Raw genomic sequence first — 18,974 nt, 5'->3', positions numbered from 1 at the left:
ACTCTGGACTTAAGAAAATAAAATTCAAGGCCTGATTCTTTAGGCCCCGAGTCAGATGAATTCTTTTTTTTTGACTCAAGTATTTCTTAAGGCAACAACAACAACAACAACAACAACAACAAAGTAATAAGGTAGACTTCTCATTTTTTCAAAAATTCTTTTAAAATTTTGACTAATTTCAAGACCAAGTGTAAGAAAGAAACTTACATAAAAAGGAATAGAAAGTAATCTAGCATATAGACATGGTTAAAACTGTGTATCATTCCCAAGGAGAAGCTATCACAGGCAGTTTGAGCAGTGGCTATGAACAAGGACTCAGGAATTACACAGCTTTTTTTTTTTTTTTTTCCCTAAACTTACTTCCATCAATATTACAAGGAACAGCCTTTGTTCAGATGTGTAATTATATCTGAGGGATGCATTTCTAGGTAGAATTGCTGAGTCAGGGGGATGGTCCATATAGAAATGTAATTGCTATTGCCAAATTACCCTCCAAAGGGATTGCGTCAGTCTGTAGCTCACACAGAGAGAGAATGGATGTGCTGTTTTCTTGTATATGCAATGCTACTGGGTGTTATAAAACATTATGACTTCGTTAGTTTGATAATGGAAAAACTGTGGTCTCTTTGATGGTTACATTATGTTTCTTTATGAATGAGATTATTTTCTTTTTAAAAGTCAAAGTAAATCTAAGCAGCCTTTCTTAGTGCTCCTGCATTCAACCTCAAAGTTTTATATGATATATATATTTGAAGATATAAAATACACAATGAATAATGCATGCAGTGCTAGAAAAAGCATAAACACAACTAAAAATTTCCTTTGTTGTAATAATATTTTTGAAATCATAAATAGCATTCATCAAATTTTAAGTCATTTAAACACTGGCTAAATTTTACACAACTATTATAAATTTTCATAAATGGACACCTATGCTTATGTTCTGCTTAAATGTCATACTTTACTAAAATATCTGAGACTGACCAATTTTGAAACAATGCAAATCTTTCAGTGTTTTGGAAGTTTAATTTATTAAATGTCTTATCACTTCAAATTAAATTATAAATTTGATCTTAGTGGTAATATACCCATCTGGAGTATTTTTCCAAGAAACATTTGTAGTCATTAATAGAACGAACATATGAAATGCTATTTTTCAGTAGTAGCAACAATGGATGTTGATAAAGTTTTGTTCAAATAATTTTGATTTTAAAAATAACATATTTCTGAGGTGACTAGGTGGCTCAGTTGGTTAAGAGTCTGCCTTAGGCTCATGAGGATTCAGCCCTGAATCAGCAGGGGGTCTGCTTCTCCCATCCCCTCCCTCCCCACTTGTATACACTTTTTCTCTCTCTCTCAAATAAATAAATAAATAAAAATAATTAAAAATAATACAGGTCTAATCAAAGTATTTGCTTGTCAAAGAGGCACTAATTATTATTTTTTAAAAAGATTTTATTTATTTGTTCATGAGAGAGACAGAAAGAGAGACAGAGAGAGAGAGGCAGAGACACAGGCAGAGGGAGAAGCAGGCTCCATGCAGGGAGCCCGACGTGGGACTCAATCCCGGGACTCCAGGATCACTTGCTGAGCCGAAGGCAGGCGAGAGGCACTAATTATTTAGAAAATAACTAAAGTAGACTTATAGAAATACTTGTTTTCATTGTCTAGGAAATAAAAATTTGAAAATAAGTTTTGTTTCAAAAATAAATAAAAATTTAGTTTATTTAAGGAGATAAATCAAGAGTCAAATTAAATGAGCTGCTTGCATGGTCTTACCTATAATAATCTCTTTTTTTCTCAGCTAAAACCTTAGTTTCCCAAGCCTTCTGCAATTTCTAATGTGGCATTTATTATGAGTTTCCCACAACACATTTAATAAATGGAGTTACAGTTTTGAAAAACAGGAACAGAATAAAAGTATTTTAAAGGCTACTTATCAGTTTCACTTGGAAAACTCCCTTGCCCCAGAACCAGAAGTCTTTTTAGTATTATTCAAATATACTGCTCTTTATTCTTGGAATATCCAGACACTCTTGACTGAACTATCTACATTTTCCTTATTTCTTTCCTCGGCAGTACCTCCATGCAAAGATAGGCAAAGTATAGAAAAGCCCATGAATCTCTTATCTGCCTAATGTTTTCTGTGAGCATTATCAGTGAAACACTTGAAATAAAAAATGATTCAATCTGTTGAGTTCAGAAATTAGCTATGCATTTAATAGTTCTGTGGGATCCTATTCAGTGAGAATATTCAAGGCTTGATTTGTTAACAAAGGCTTGATTCAGCGAGACTTCCCATAGGAAACTGGGAATGTTAAAACTAAGTCAACATCTTTATAAGAACACTAAAAGTTACCCCCGGAGCACTGGTAATTTCACATTCAGAGTTACAAATTTATTATTATCCATTAAATATAACTGGTATTTTTTCTCCAAATACTATTATGTCTTTCTCTCACTACTACCTGCTTCACTGTTTTCACTGGATCTTCATACTTTCTCTCTGTTAGAACATCCCATGTGGTGTGTAAATATGGAACCAACCACTTCCCTTATCTGGAACTGACAGGAACAGGGCTGTTTCTCTTGCTGGGGATGGCAAACTTTCTGGAAAGGGTCAGAAATATTTTTGACTTTGCAAGTCACATGGCCTCTGTTGCAAAAACTTAAGTCTGTCATTTTAGCTCAAAATTAGCCAGTGATGAGATGTAAACAAAGGGGCATGGCTGTGTTTCAATATCACTTTATTTATAGAAACAGGCAGAGAGCCATATTTGTTTGACCCAGGGGCCTTAGTTCACTGACCTCTGCTTCTAACGCAATACACTAAAGTAATAAATCAATTTCAAATCTTTTAAGAGAATTAGTAACTTTAAATTTAGGCTATTATGAGGATGTAAAGTAGCAGATCTGGAAACTTCTCCATATCCTGTTTCGCAGCCCAGTGGCTTAGAGCTTGTAGAGAGGAATTTGATATCTGAAAGAAGCAGTGCACTGGTTGAACACTAACTACAGCCATGCCTTTTGTCAACATTTAGCAAATTTAGTAAAAGGGACACTGTGTTTACCTAGTCAACATCCCTTCCACCCTCTTGCCTTACTAACAGAGCTTGGATTTATTTGAGGGGGAGGGGGCCATATGCCTAGCTAAAAACTTGGATTCATTCACAATACTCCTTACTTAAATGCTAATATCATGTGATATCCTTCTAGAAAATGATATACAAGTGAAGTCTAGTTGTGCAGCTTCCAAAAAGCTGTTGTTTATGGGACTTAAAAAAGCACAGAGTCACCTTTTGCCCTGGACTCTTCTTCCTTTCTACCTGGAGTACAGTTTTGATGTCTGATATTTCTCGGGTGTGTGGCAGCCAGGATGATAAAGCCACGTGTCTAAGTTGGAAGAAACTCAAAACTGAAAGGGAATTGCGCTGGGACCTTTCTAGAGAAGATGTAAGGACTGTGCTATATGCTTAAGCTTAGATTCTTGGATTAGAGTAAAATTAACCTCATTGCATTAGGCCACTGCAGCTAAGTGCCTGATACACACAGCCCAACTGAACACTGATATCTTTAGCTTTAAAATATCATCTCTATTTACTGCGTAAGAGTAACCCGATCCAAAATTCAATTTTACACCAGATTCTAATTTCATTAATGTCTCATTTCTTTCTGTCTCTATTTTAATAGTTTCTTCTCAAAGACAGTTCAATTTCAAAATGGCATTTGGTTAGGAAATTGAAGAAACCTCAAAAACACTTTCCCTGTACTAAGACAGTCTCCATTTGCTGTATGTTCAGATTAAATAATTCTGTCTGCAATATTCTCAGCAGGTGTCACTGACCCTAAACTCAGGTATGAAAGAGTGAGGATGAAGTAGAAATTGAAAGAGCTCTTAAAAATCAATATAATGTGAGGTGGTACAAGATGCCACAATATGAGGAGTTGCCCTTGAGGAAGCAGTGGGATAGCTGGATCAGAGTGCACCAGGTCACGTTTTCTTTAGGAACCGAACAGGGAGCAGGTGACCATGAAGGAGGCATATAATCGGGAAATAATGTTACAGAGCAGATAACAACTTGCTAATAAAGATGATATCACGACAGCAACTGCACAATCTGCAGGAGGGCAGAGGTTTGCCATGGGATTCTTGTAAGATTTCCTTTTTAGACTCTTAGGGCTTCAGTGCAAATCATTTATTTCCTAACACTTTTCCATAAAGGGTGTGATTAATTCTCTTGAATTAATTAATTAATTAATTAATCCTTTAGATCACTTTAACAGATAAAATAGTCCCTTAAGGCCTTGATATGGGACTAGGAATGCCAGAGATAGAAATGAACCTACCAAACACATTCTTAACCCATTTGATACCTTATCACATTAACCCTTTGAGACCCTTTCTAACTCTACATTTTGACCCTTGGAAGTGTTTCTAAAAGACAAGGATTTATAAACTTGACTTGAACATTTTTTTTTAGCATGAACAACACATTTTAAAGATAAATTATAAATAATTTACATACTAGACTATAAAAAATGTTTGAAACATCTGACCCACTCTACTTTTTCTCTAAGGATATAGTTGAAGTTTTAAGACCCTGTTAGATGAGGAGAAGTGTGTATTTTCTTGATCTACATTCTTGTATTTATTCACCATGGTTTAGACAGTGATGGAATGCAGAATTATTTCTTGAGGTTTTATTAATTAAATACGAATCTAATCAGATGTTTACACAAGTCATTACCTCTAATTAATGAATTTCTATTTGTTCATTTCAGAAATGCTGGATTTCTCAAAACCTAGACATACGTTCTGCAGACACTTAATGGGAGTTAATAGTATTTTAATATGGTGGATGTTTTCTTATCATGCTGTGAACATGGTGAAGGGTGGGATTAAAAGCTCTTTGAATTTTACTACTAAGCCAGTCTTAAAAGCAATTTCCATTCACTCATAACCAAAGTACTTTCTTTATAATGCTGCTAATCATTTCACAACAATCACCAGAGATATTGATGTTGCTGTCTTATTGGCTATATTCTTGCCTGATATAACATGACTCGCAAAAGTACTAAAAACTTTATGCCATGGTATGGAAAATAAATAAACCTACCATTAAAAATCCAATAAATGTGCATGCCTTGTATCACAACTGACTTGGATCTTGACTATAATAGCTAGAGGATGGAAGGAACTTCCCGGAAGGAATGGAAACACAAGAGCTATCTATTTGCTGTTTGAAGACTTCTCAGGGGATCCTGGGCATTGGAGGGGGATGGCATGGTGACTTGTCAAGGGCATACACCTTGCACATCTTAGTATATTCTCTCCTTAAGCCACGGAGGTTATCTCAGGTTATTTTGGATTATTAAATATTGTCTTTTATATGAACCAACATTTTCAGGTTATTTTAGTATCTACAGACATCCCCAAACTTACATTTGGAAAATGATGTCTTCAGACCTGGCCATATCTCTCCTGAATATTACACTTATCCAGTGTCAGAGTCCAGAAATGACTCCAACAAGGAGTCTCTAGATCCTAATTGTCAAAACACAGTGGGCTGGCCATCAGCAATTAGGTTTAGAGTCTGGCAATTCCTATTACAGCAAGAATATGAAGAATCCTCCAGAAGCAGTTATAAAGTATTTAACTTAACATTTATGAAGAAATGGATGGAGGCTGAGTATCTGCCCCAAGTTCATTTCTTCTCACCTATTATTTGCTCACTTGTGGCTCTTGGAGGAGTAAATTCTACCAGAGGGAATATGCTCAGGTGCATTCATTCCAGAACACAGCAGGGAACTCTTCCTGGTGAGTAGCCCAAACCGTATCTTCTGAGAAGATGGGAGACCTTACGATATTTTAGTTCACCTCCCTGTGTTTATATGGCTACCAGATCACATAAAAAATGACATGCAAAAAAGTTCCATTTCAACATGTAGAAGTCTTCTGAGAAATAATAAGGACTTTTTATATAATTTAATTCTTGCATCTTGATCATATTTTTGTTCAAATTATGCCCTCTTCTATTTTATTTTAATTTTTTTGTCCTCTCCTAGATTATTGTTAATTATCTATAAGTGTCTCCCAGATCATTTTGATAAAAACATTTCCAAACAACGAACAATATCTCAGAACTGGATAGACTTTTCATTTCATAAAATGAAACTATTATAAATGTCTAAAATTTTACATAAATTCTTCTGACTTCCCCTTGCTTTTTATGAAGGTCAGACATCCTGTTTTCCAGTCACAGTTCTTTTCTTAGTGTCTGCTTTGGTGTGGATCATGCCATTTAACCTTCTATCTTTGTTTCTTCGTCTCTAAACTGAGGTTAATAATTTTGACCTTTTGCACTGGGGCTTTGCTCCTCTGTGAAGAAAAAAATTAATGCCAGCAAAGTCCTCTGGGATCTGTGGATGAAAGTGCAGGAATGGAAGGAATTATTCTGTTTAAGGGAGGAAAAAAGTGGATACACTTGAGTAAATCTGTTTCACACGTGCTGTTCTGCTCCAGCAAAGGTGAATGGGGCGTGGTTTCCAGAGTAGGCAGATGCTCACATGCATGGTCTGACTGGTAGACAATAATATTGGGGATATTACCATTCAAAGCACATAGAGACTCACTGACCTGATCAATTTGCCTCTTCATTTATTTATTCACGGCTGAATTCCACTTGCAATGTGTGTGCCAAGCATTCATGTTGGCAGGTAGGGAGATAAAGATTGCTTAGTTTGTGCTCTTAAAATGAAGCTGAGAAAAAAATTAAATTCCAAATATTTCATAATTGTGTTTTAGCAAATAAATCTCCAAAGCCTTATGTTACTTTTTGTTGAGAGCAAATGAAATGCCTTGTGAAACTAGAGAAGGTATGTGAGGACTGCTTTACTTCCTTTAACTTGACCCCTGCATCTGCCCTTTATTAAATTGCTTTTGTTCTGGGCAAGGACGATGGCAGGTAGCCTCTCTTCAGGACCAGGAAGACCATCTGTTCTGCAATTTCTCTTTTAAATTCCTTTACAAAATACAAGGATGTGAACTAGATGTCTCCATTTCTTTCTAGGAAACACTTTTACCCTCTTTCCTGATCGAGGTCCATTTTAGATAGTAATAATACCCAAGAGCAAATAAGATTCATCAAAAAAGAGTCTGCCAAAAAATCATAATTGAATCTAAAATTTATAATTTTCTTCAGTAGTAAAAATGATGGAATTACAGAAATTACATGTTTCCATTAAATATTACAAATTGGTCAAGACAAGGGTGAGGAACATACCCAGTATGCTTCCTTCTCCTATCTTCTCCTTTAGAAAAGACTACACCTACCAGTTCTGTGAAGTCCCGATGCAAACCACTCAAACACTCTGCTTTCAGTAAGAATATCGAGTGTTTTTAATGGCTCCCCATTGCCAAGTAAGTCAAGGGCTCTTCATTTATGCTGCTTCCCAAAGATCCCTTTTAGAAAAGATAACACCTACCAGTTTTGTAAAACCCAAATGAAAACAACTCAAATACTCTGTTTTCAGTAAGAAAATCAACCAAGTGTTTTTAATGGTTCCCCATTGCCAGGTAAATCAAGGACTTCTATTTTTGCTGCTTCCCAAAGATCCATAAAATCTTTTTTTTTTTAAACATTGTATTTATTTATTCACGAGAGACATAGAGAAAGAGAGGCAGAGACATAGGCAGAGGGAGAAGAAGGCTCCATGCAGGGAGCCTGATGTGGGACTTGATTCTGGGACTCCAGGACCACACCCTGAGCCTAAGGCAGACACTCAACTGCTGAGACACCCAGGTGTCCCAAGATCCATAAAATCTGACCATTGCTTACCTCTAAAAGTAGTAATAGTTCATACTCATTGAGCATTTGCTATATATCAGGTGCTGTGCTCAGTGTTTTACCTTTATCAATTCAAATAATAATTCCAAGAACTCTACATGGTAAATAGTGATAGTTTGCCAACTTACAAATATGTAAACTGAAGTTTGGGAATAAGTAACCTTAGATACCCAAAGCTAGTGAATGACAGAGACAATATACAAATTCAGGTCTGACTGATTTCACAATCCTTCTCTTAACTCCTACACTGTGTTGTCTACTATCCAACACCTCTGGACATCAGACAGACACTGTTTTATTGCCTAATGATAGGGATTTTAGGTGCTATTCTCTGTCTTCCTTACTCCCCATCCCAGTGAGGCTCAACTTCACCTGCTCTAACCTATTCACCCTGAGTCCCTGCTGATAAGCAATGATTACTGGGCTTTCTACAGTTCTTTGTAAATGACATGTGAGGTAGCATTTTTATTTTTTTTCTGAAATGTGTTTGTCTTGTGCTGTTCTCAATAAGAACAGATCTACTCTATACCCTCAAAGAACTTTTTTTTTTTTTTCCAATTGGTTTGTTTTCTGTTTAAACAGAGGTAGATTGCGGGCAATTATAATCCATGCCGTTGTTTAAATAATTGGATTTTTATCAGAACAGGAGGAGAAAAGTAGAAACTTGGGAAAACTCAAGCTAAAATATGAGGTTGACAAAATATGCTCCCTAGATTCTTGGAAGTTTTCCTTATCTGTCCAGTTCTCTTTTCATTAGACAAATCAACTGTTGGAAGAGTCTCTTATAATAGGCATGATCCCCTTAGTGTAACCTATTCCAGATATATGGTATTTGCGATTAGCATCCTGTTGTATTGTAGAAGGTCATTGAAAATTCCTAATATAATTGTGGATTTAACTTTTTCTCCTTGCAGTTTTATCCATTTTTGCTTTGTGTATTTTGAAGCTTTGTTATTAGGCATAGAAACATTTAAGTTTATTTTTTCATTGTGATTTATTTACTCCATATCATTATGAAATAACCCTTTTATTCCTAGTAATATATCTGCTCCAAAATATACTCTGCTTGATAGTGATTGATGTCTTCAGCATTTTTTTTGCACTAGTGTTGACATAGTGTATCTTTTAATATTCTTTTAACCTGTTGTATCTGTATTTTAAAATTTGTTTTTGTGGTCAACGTATAGTTGGGGCTTACTTTTTAATCCAAACTGATACTAACTTTTCATTTCAGTGTTTAACCATTTACATTTAATTTGATTAGTGATATATTTAGATCTTAGTTATTTGCTAAACCATTATTACATTTGCTATTTGTTTTGTAACTGTCCCTTCTATTTTGCCTTTCTTGATACCTTTTTTCTGCCTTCTTTTGGATCAAGTAAACATAATGATTTCCTTTTATCTTCTTTGTTATCCTATTGGCTAAAACTCTTTGTTTTATTATACTAATGGTTGCGATAGAACATATTGTGCACTTCTTTACTTATCACAGTCTGCCTTCACTTGTTACTCTACCATTTCATGTACTGAATAAGACCTTTCAACATATTTGTTATTTCTGCCTTCTCAGGTTTTATGCTGTTGTTGCCAAACATTTTAACTATAAATTTGTTAGAAATTCTCAGAAACATAGTTATTATTTTTGCTTAAATTATCTAAATACATTCAAATATTAAGAAATATGTCTTATTTATCCTGTAGTCACTATTTCTAGTGTTTATTCTTTTGTGTAGACATGCATTTCTATGCGATATTATTTTCCTTTTGCCCATTGATATTCTTTAACATATTCTTTTTGTGTGCTCCTAAATTCTTCTAGTTTTTCTTGTCTTAAAATATCTTTATTTCATCTTCTTTAAAAAAAATATTTGTGGGGCACCTGGATGACTCAGTTGGTTAAGTGTCAGACTCTTAGTTTCATCTCAGGTTATGATCTCAGGGTCATGAGACTGAGCCCCATGTTGGGATCCCTGCTCAGCACAGAGTCTGCTTGAGGCTCTGTCCCTCTCTCTCTGCCCCTCCCCCTGCTTATGTGTTCTCTCTTTCTCTCTCTCTAAAGGAAAATAAAGAAAACTTTTTTTTAGAAAACTTTTTTAAAGAGATATTTTCACTAAACATAAAATTTTATTTTGAGAAGTTTTTAATTTTCTTCAAGCAATTTAAATATGTTGCTCCATTGTATTGTTTCTCATTTATATTGTTTCCAGTAAGAATTCTTTTCCATCCTCCCCTCTTTGTTCTGTATAGGAATATGTCACTTCTCTTTAGATGTTTTCAAAAATTACACCTTTTTATTTATTTGGTTTTAAAAAATTTGATAACAACAAGTGTTGGTATAGTTTCTTGCACTTGAGATTTGGGGGAGATTTGTGGGTTTTTAGTCTTCAGGAAATTTGGAAAATTTTCACCATTACATTTGCAAATATTCCCTCTCCCTTCTTCAGAGACTCCAATTACACAATGGTTCAGTTGATCACCATCTTTTATCTACTTTTTGAACACATAGGATAAAGTTAAAACTGTCCTAGTGCACTCTTCTGCCAATTCTAGCATCTGTTCAGTTCTGTATTGGTCTTTATTATTTTCTTCATTTTAGGCTGTACTTTCTTGATAATCATTGCATGCTTAGTAATCTTTGATTGGATGTTTATGTTATTAATTTTCTTTGTTTTTGATGAATATTTTTGTATTCTTATAAGTTTGTTTAAATTTGATTCTGAAATGTGGTTAAGTTATTGCAGTCAGGTGCATACTTGTATTTCTTGCTTTTATAATTTGCTAGGCAAATCTAAATTAGTGCTCAATCCACAGAAAATTATTCTCTACTGAAGCAAGATTTCCCTGATTTTTTTTTTAAAGTAGGCTTCATGACTGGTGTGGAGTGCAATGTAGGCCTTGTGCTCATGACCCTGAGATCAAGACCTGATCTGAGATCAAGAGTCGGACACTTGACTGAGTCACTCAGATGCCCCAAGATTTCCTTGAATTCTTTTTTTTTAATTTTTTATTGGTGTTCAACTTACCAACATACAGTATAACCCCCAGTGCTCATCACCCATTCACTCCCACCCCCCGCCCTCCTCCCCTTCTACCACCCCTAGTTCGTTTCCCAGAGTTAGCAGTCTTTACGTTCTGTCTCCCTTTCTGATATTTCCCACACATTTCTTCTCCCTTCCCTTATATTCCCTTTCACTATTATTTATATTCCCCAAATGAATGAGAACATAGATTTCCTTGAATTCTAAACTCAATGTCGCATGAGTTTTTCGAATTTGTTGGTTAGAACAGGCACTATTCCTAAACCTATATGAATGCTCGATATTGCTGCCATTAATTCTTTCAGGTGGCCCTTTTCTTGGATTTGAGTAATTTTCTCACTGCAATTCAGTACACTGAAAATTTGAGGGGATCCCTCTGTAGATCTGTGGAGTTTGTTGCTGTGCAGCCTTCAGCATTAAGCATTTATTAAGCCAAATCTGTGGCTAGATGTCTTTAAACAAAATATCTTCCAGTTTTCTGTGTTCCTTAAATGCATTTTAACTTTACTGACTTCCTTAACACAACAAATCTCAACCTCCCCAGTCTGTCTTAACTTTTCCTGTATGCTTCAAAAGCATCTTGTGTCTACCCCTATTAAGAAACTAAACACTAGCTTATAAAAATATCTATTCACACATCTGTCTCCCTTGAAGGGAAAATTATTGATTTGACAATTTTATGTCCCTATTATATGGTAGTAGTTGACAGTATCTGTTGTTGGATGAATAAGACAGAATTCTCAATCATTTCTATAACTCAGAGATAGAAGTACAGTCTTAGAATCTGGGACACTAATGGAAGAAATAAGAGGTGTACCTGCAAGTTTCAAAGAAGTTTCCAGTCAAGTCAGTTATGAGTAAATGAATAAATTTCATCTCCTAGGCTATTTAGGTTTTACATACAAGTAATATCAAACATTAAATAAATATAGAGTATTTATGTGGGCTCTTAAATTGTGTAGAACAATTTCTAAAAGGTCTTTGCTTACAAGGCAAGCTTTCACTTCAAAAACTAGATTATTATTATATGGAGTCTGAGGAAGTGTGAGTAGGAGGATAAGTAAGAATGGAAATTTAAAAAGCCTTTCTCCCTCCTGGCCAAGGCTCTCTTAACACTTAGACATTCTGCATTTATCAGCTCTAGAGAACTGTTGATCTTTTTTTTTTTTTTTTTTTTTTTTTTTTAACACATGGGCCATCATTTTATTTCTTGAAATTTTCTGTTATTTAAAAACTTCTGAAGCACTTGTCAAAAATTGAATTCGGATTGACTCCACTATTCCCCTTGTAGCTATTTATGGTTCTATGAATCTCTCTCTCTCTTTTTAAAATTTATTTATTGAGAGCTGGAGGGAGGGGCAGAGGGAGAGGGACAAAGAGCAGACTCAAGCAGAGTGCAATGCAGGGCTCCATCTCATTACCTTGATTTCCTGACCTGAGCTGAAACCAAGAGTTGGACACTTAACTGACTAAGCCACCCAGGCACCCTTTGTTCTTTGTGCTTAGAATATTCTCTCTTTGAAAAGTTCGTCTTGCCTCCTTCTTTAGATACTTAGCCAAGATGTGGTTATCTGGCCACCATTTCCCATAAGCATGTCCTCTTTCAGGAAAAAGCTAACGATCATTAAAATTGGGGTTCTTGCTTTATGGTGGGCCACAGTCCAGTACAGCATTATTACCTCACTTGAGAGCTATGTGGTTTTTGCCATTCCTGGGAAATATCGCCTATACCTGATTTGGAAAATTAAAGTAAATTAAATGAGTATAGATTTCAGACAGTTTAAAATCATTTTGTATTGGTTAAGAGAGGCTAATGTTCAAATATCTTCTCAATTCAGGATTAAGCACCAAACTTCAAGATGCTCATTTGATTGTAGTTGTTTCTCAATTTGTTCAATGTCATTAGGTGTGCTTAGTGGACAGTTCTGAGGTGGAAATCCAAACAGGTAATGAGTAACATCCAATTTCCATGTAAGCCAATTGTTTTAGAGAAAAGAATTAATTAAAAGAAGTGGTAGGTTAATTTAAATCAAGCAAGGCCAAGCATCTATCTTGAGCTTATGTCCCTGACCCATTTTTATCTTCTGGATACAATTTAGAAATCTGCATTGGATAAATAACTCCACCAGGAAAAAATTAGTTAAGGATCACATTTAGAGCTTTGAACTAAATCTTTCACATTAACAGATGCTCTTAAATGAAACAAGCTCATTTCATCAAGTGTATTTAATAGCATCAATTTTCATGAATAAGAGAAAGTGTATTTTACAAATGAGAGGACCAGGGGCAGTGGTGAGAGGAAAGTTCACCCTATAACCTCCTCTCCCTTCATACCCCTTCATATTTTTCCACTTATATTTCACAGGCACCTAAATGATTGCAGATATGTAGCTAGGGTGGTTCCAACAAGAACTGGGGTCCAACTTGGCCACACATTTCTATGGTGATTGTGACAAGCTTTGATAAATAAGCCATTTGCCAACTAAATGTATCTTAAAGAGGAGAATAACATTGATGGAAAAGGCACTTTTTACTCTATCCAGAAAATCACCTCTGTACCCAGGACAAAGTTTAATAAAGAGCCTCATGGATGGAAAAATTATTGCTTATTTATATACCCTTTCTGTTTTTCTTCTCTGTCCATAGAGGCTGAAGGAATTAAAGCAACGAGAATTTGCTCGAAACGTAGCTTCAAAGTCATGGAAAGATGAGAAGAAACAAGAAAAAGCTCTTAAACGGCTTCACCAGCTGGCTGAATTAAGACAACAATCTGAATGGTAAGAATGAGAGGTTTCTTGGATCATTCAAAACTGTTTTCAATCATTGGGGAAATGTCTAAGATGAATTTACTTGATTCACTGTTACAATGTAAACAAATTATGATTTATCAAAAGATATGTTTAAGGGGAAATGTTTTAGTAGTTAAAAGCTCATAAATTAGCTACTTTGGTACCTAAATTTTTTGTTTCCCAATATTGTTAATTTTATGTGCTCTTTAATTAAATAAAGATTCTAATAAGCTAGCACTTACTCTATCCAGTTGATTTAAATGGTACCATATAGTTCTTCAGTAATAATTTTAAGTTTTATAATAATAATTTTAAAAACCATATGTAAGTGTGCATCTTTTGGGGGAGGAAATAAATCTACATTTCCCTGTACACACCTGAATCTCAAATAAATAGCACTACCATTGTCCGGATGACAAAAGATGTAATTAATGCAGTTAAATTTACCACAGCGTGTCATTTAAATTGATAATTAAAACACATGTTATACTAATATATTCTTGTAGCTGAAAAATAACTGTTTTACGTAAGCTTGGAACTGCTGAATGTTTCAAAGTGAGGAGATTGTTACCTGGAACTCAATTAAATTTTCAGGTTGTGACTTGTGTTCATATGAATCATAATGTAGAACATCTAATGTAGCTAATTAATGCAGTTGACAGGAACCTGGCCAATTGTGAAATTTATAGCTCTGTGCCACAATTTAAACCCCTGTTGTTGAAATGAGAAACAATATGCATAAGTTTGGGAATGAATGACTTGAATTATTGAGCATCATAAAATATTAGACCTCAGATTTGATTCTAAGAAAATATTTATTTTAAGGATCAACTGATGAGTTAAATTATATTCATGTATTTGTGCCACTCTCTTAGAACAATTTAATTAATTTATCAAAATACATAAAAGATAATCATATTAAAAATAAGAGAGAAATGTAATATAAAAGAAAAATAAAGTTGAAAAAATATCTGTCCAGAAGTGAGGTTAACATAAAAAGGCATGCTCTGAGGTCCTCTGCGATCAAAGAATCAGGACATGAAACTGGTACTGAACTTTCTACCTGCCAACACAATGAGGATCTTATGTTATTCAAACACACTGTCAATAAGATCTCAGATAGTCCTTGTAAAACAGAACTCAGAAGGAAAATCTAATGAAAATTATGGTAGCATGAAGGAAAAAAATCTGAGGAATATGTTAATTATTGGGTGACTTACGGTATTATTGTAAGACTGCAAAAAAGGGCAAACCTTATTGTAGAGAGACAATCTTTAGGTAGGTCCTTTAAGGCCAAACAACAAAAAATCTGAGTAGCCTTAATAAACATAACTTTGGTTATTTTATTAGTAGAAAGTTGTCACACTTCTGCATTTTCCATATTTTCCTTTGGGAGAAATAATGGTGGTGATGGTTATGATGCTTTTGTTTAAAAGTTCTGAGTTTGTAAAGCTACCCATGATGTGTCTTTCAAATTAAAAACATATTAAAATTGATTAGATTGGGGTTGAGCTGAAAATCATATTAAGTAAAAAAAAAAAAAAAAAACCACATACTAAAGCACATACCTTTATAGAATAGACAGGCTCTTTAGGTTCCATTTTTTTATTTTTTATTTTTTGTATTGCTAGGGAAACGATAGGTGTCTAGCTTTCCACACACAGTAGTTGGAATTAGGAAAATTACTGCACTCTTTTCTCCTACCTGCCATCTGCCCTCCAGCCAATTATTCTCTTTGCTTAAGCAGCCTCATGGCCTAGGGAAGTCACTTAATAGAATTATTTAATATTTTCATGTTGGCAGCTGAATTGAAAAATGAAAGTAAGGAATAAAATTAAAAAGAAAAAAATCATCTGTATTACTACCCCTTTCCTGAACCACCTTTCTCCGTCCATTATTCTCACAACAAAGGCTTCTACGTAGGATGATGAAGATAACAAGAAAATTCTTCTATGACCCTATGGAGAAGAGAAGAGAATTTCCTAGTTGTACGAATATTCAAATTGAACTGCTGAAAAAAATAATAGCAGAAAACTGGTAATAAATCTTATAAAGGGCACTCAACTTTGGCCACCTCTTGGGTAATTCAACCCAGCCTGGTTCCTCAGGTTGGAGATTGAGAGTCATTCTGTTTGTAAGCTTTACTATGTGTAAATTAAAGTATATGAACATTTTTCCAAATTTCAAAAATCATAGGATCACTGACTCTGAAAATATGGAATTCCTTATATATGAGCTGGATAATGTGGGACATTAGCATATTGCATCATTTAAAGAAATTATGTTGTTTTAAATGTCTTGTTAAAAAAATAAATAAATGTCTTGTTTCCTGTTTAGAAAGTATATTTTGCCCAGAAGATAATTAAATTGTGCATATGTTTAGTCACCAAGAATTAGAATTTTGGGAGAGCTATTAGAATGGACAATCTATTAATAAGGGTGAGGGGTTACCTGTATATCACTTTTAAAAATCATAAATAAACACTTAGGTAAAAAACACAAAAAGAAACTGAAGAAAGTTCTAGAGAAAGGAGTAAAATCATAAATAAGGATATAACCATAAAAGTTAAACTTTTAATTATGCTAAAAGGCATAAACTTGTATTAAGATAATAGAATTGAAAAACCACAGAGATAGAAAAGTAGGATTTTCCAAAGAGAAAAAATAAACTAGATTTAAGATAAGGGTATTTAAAGTTTAGAAAGCAATGAGATAAAGAGTCTAAAGCATAAACATTAGAGGTAGAAAAGATTAATAATGAGGGTAAAATGCTAAAACTTGTGAAAAATATAATCATAAATGTAGATTGGATTATAGAGTGAGAACAAGAATTGAGGACAAGAAGAGCCAAACATACAGAAACCATAAGAGTAAAGAGGATTACAAATATCTGAAAGATTATAAAAGAAAGAACCTTACACATTAGAGAGATAAATGGTAAAATAAAACAGCAATACAGAAAATAATGTTTAGACTAACATAAATCAAAGCAAGAAAACATGCAAAACAGCACCAGGATAATAAGCAAAAATATTATTAAGGGAAAAATAGTGAGCGATAATATAAAATAGTAAAATATCTGATTCATAATGGAATCATGAGAAGCAGAATGATAATATCCATATACCAGGCTTTTGAAATAATTTCTACTAAATGCAAATTATATCAGATTAATTGATGTTCCTAGAAAAGGTAACTTAACAGAAATATAGCTCCTATTTAATCTGAAGTGTCTCTCTGGCACTGAGGCAAAATCCAGAGCTGCAGATGTCTCTGGTCTTCATCCTTCTATGCCCAGACTGTAGGCACTCTAAAAGACCAATAACTATAGTTAATCTCTGTGCTTTCTATTTTCCTTTACGTTTGAAAGAAATATTCAGTAAGCCATACTCCATCTTAGGCTGTTCCCTTTCTTTCTTTTTTAAAGTTTTTATTTAAATTCTAGTTAGTTGGGGGCAGCCCGGGTGGCTCAGCGGTTTAGCGCCACCTTCAGCCCAGGGCATGATCCTGGAGACCCGGGATCGAGTCCCACATCGGGCTCCCTGCATGGAGCCTGTTTCCCCCTCTGCCTGTGTTGCTGTGTCTCTTTCTCTCTGTGTCTCTCATGAATAAATAAATAAATCTTAAAAAAATAATAATAAAAAAATAAATTCTAGTTAGTTAACATATAGTGTAGTATTGGTTTCAGGAAAAGAATTTAGTGATTCACCACTTACATGTAACACCCAGTACTCATCATAACAAGTGCCCTATCTTAGAGTGTTCCTTACCATTCTTCATATTAAATATGCCTAAACACCTTCTATAAAGAGAATTTTTTAAATGATTTTTTAAAAAAGAAGATTAATGTGATGAGGAAAAAGAAAATTTTCATTATGAAACAGTTACTGGAAATTTTCAAAATTTATTCTCCATGAGATTCAAAGAAAGGCTATAATTCTAAAGCTACAGCTATTAGTTTATGAAGAAGGAACAATCTGAAATTATTAAAGACTGAATGGTGGCTAAAGCTATTGTAAATTAAAATCCATTTGGGCATAGTAAATGACAGACTGGATATTGTAAAAAAAAAAAGTTAAATCAATAAAATAGAAATTAAAAACAAGGACTTCTTTCTGAATGAGAGAAATAGACTAAAGATACTTGAAGTGCTGAGATAAATAATAAGATCTAAAAACTATATTCAGGAGAGCCAATACACTTAACATATAAATTCCAGGATGAAAAGCTAAGACAGGGAAAAAAATAATCAGAGAAATCAGAGAAGAAAATATAACTGAACTGAAGAAGTTGAATTGAAAGTGCCCAGGAGTACCAGCAAAAATTGACCCAAATAAATCTATCTGTAACTATGGTCTTGGGAAAATACTTATATATCATACATATATAAGTATATATCACATTTTATATAAAATATAAATGTAACAAAAATATATCCTAGATAGTAAATATAATATAAATACATTATAGATTAGAAATATAATAAATATATATGTGAAAAGAAAAATTGCAAAATCATACAAGTGCACCAGTGAATTCATTTCAAAAATAAGTAAAAGGATGTGAATTAAGTATCTTTCTACAATATTAAACACATAAACAGGATGAAGCAAAGTATTTGCAATTTGGTGGACAAACGGAATATATTCCAGAATTGTACGCTGATTGGCCAAATAGTCATGTGAAGGCAGCAAGAAAGAATGTCTCAGAGAAATGCTCAGAAGACACACATCTCCATTGGAATTGAAGCCACATATGGAAAAGATATCATTTATTTCAGTATTGTATACTCAGATAATAAATAGCTGAATCAAAATCAAATAAAAATCTAAACTAGAAAAAAGCAAATACACATATCCAAGCATGTGGGAAAAGAAAAGGAAAATGAAAAGAAAGCCAAATCAAAGCAAAAGATCAGATAAAGGATGTGATTTGTGTTGCTCACCCTCCCGGAAGACCTTGTTTTGTAGTAGAGGTTTTAAGGTAGAACATTACAGAGACCATTTTAATCTAAAGAGTTTCATCTCCTATGTGTACTGCTGTTTCCAATTTTCTGATTGAATTACTAATTTAAGCTCAGCAGAATGAATAAGCTTTACAAAGCTGTTAAAAGATCAAACATATATATGCAAAAAAGGTAGAAAGTATTTTTGTGAGGAAGATGCAAAAGAAAAATTTCAAAATAATTGAAGATATGGAGATGGCTTGCAGATGTGTGTTATTTTATTATGCATTTGTTATAATTGGTCAAAATAGTGACAAGTCATGAAGAGAGAACTTGCCACATTGTTGGGAAG

At 34.0% G+C, this 18,974-nt stretch overlaps 1 protein-coding gene across 1 annotated transcript in view; it reads left to right on the top strand.

The window, feature by feature from the left end:
• Positions 1-18,974, top strand: part of ZNF804B (zinc finger protein 804B) — a 493,317-nt gene that overhangs the window by 469,380 nt on the left and 4,963 nt on the right. Inside the window, exon 3 of the mRNA XM_077857064.1 lies at positions 13,535-13,665. Within this exon, the coding sequence (XP_077713190.1) occupies positions 13,535-13,665 (131 nt within the window). The remainder of the gene's footprint in view (positions 1-13,534; positions 13,666-18,974) is intronic.

The sequence above is a fragment of the Canis aureus genome, chromosome 18, assembly GCF_053574225.1.
Source record: "Canis aureus isolate CA01 chromosome 18, VMU_Caureus_v.1.0, whole genome shotgun sequence".
Classification (NCBI taxonomy): Eukaryota; Metazoa; Chordata; class Mammalia; order Carnivora; family Canidae; genus Canis; species Canis aureus.
Note: the sequence above shows the minus strand (reverse complement) of the source record. Positions and strands in the feature narration are given on the sequence as shown.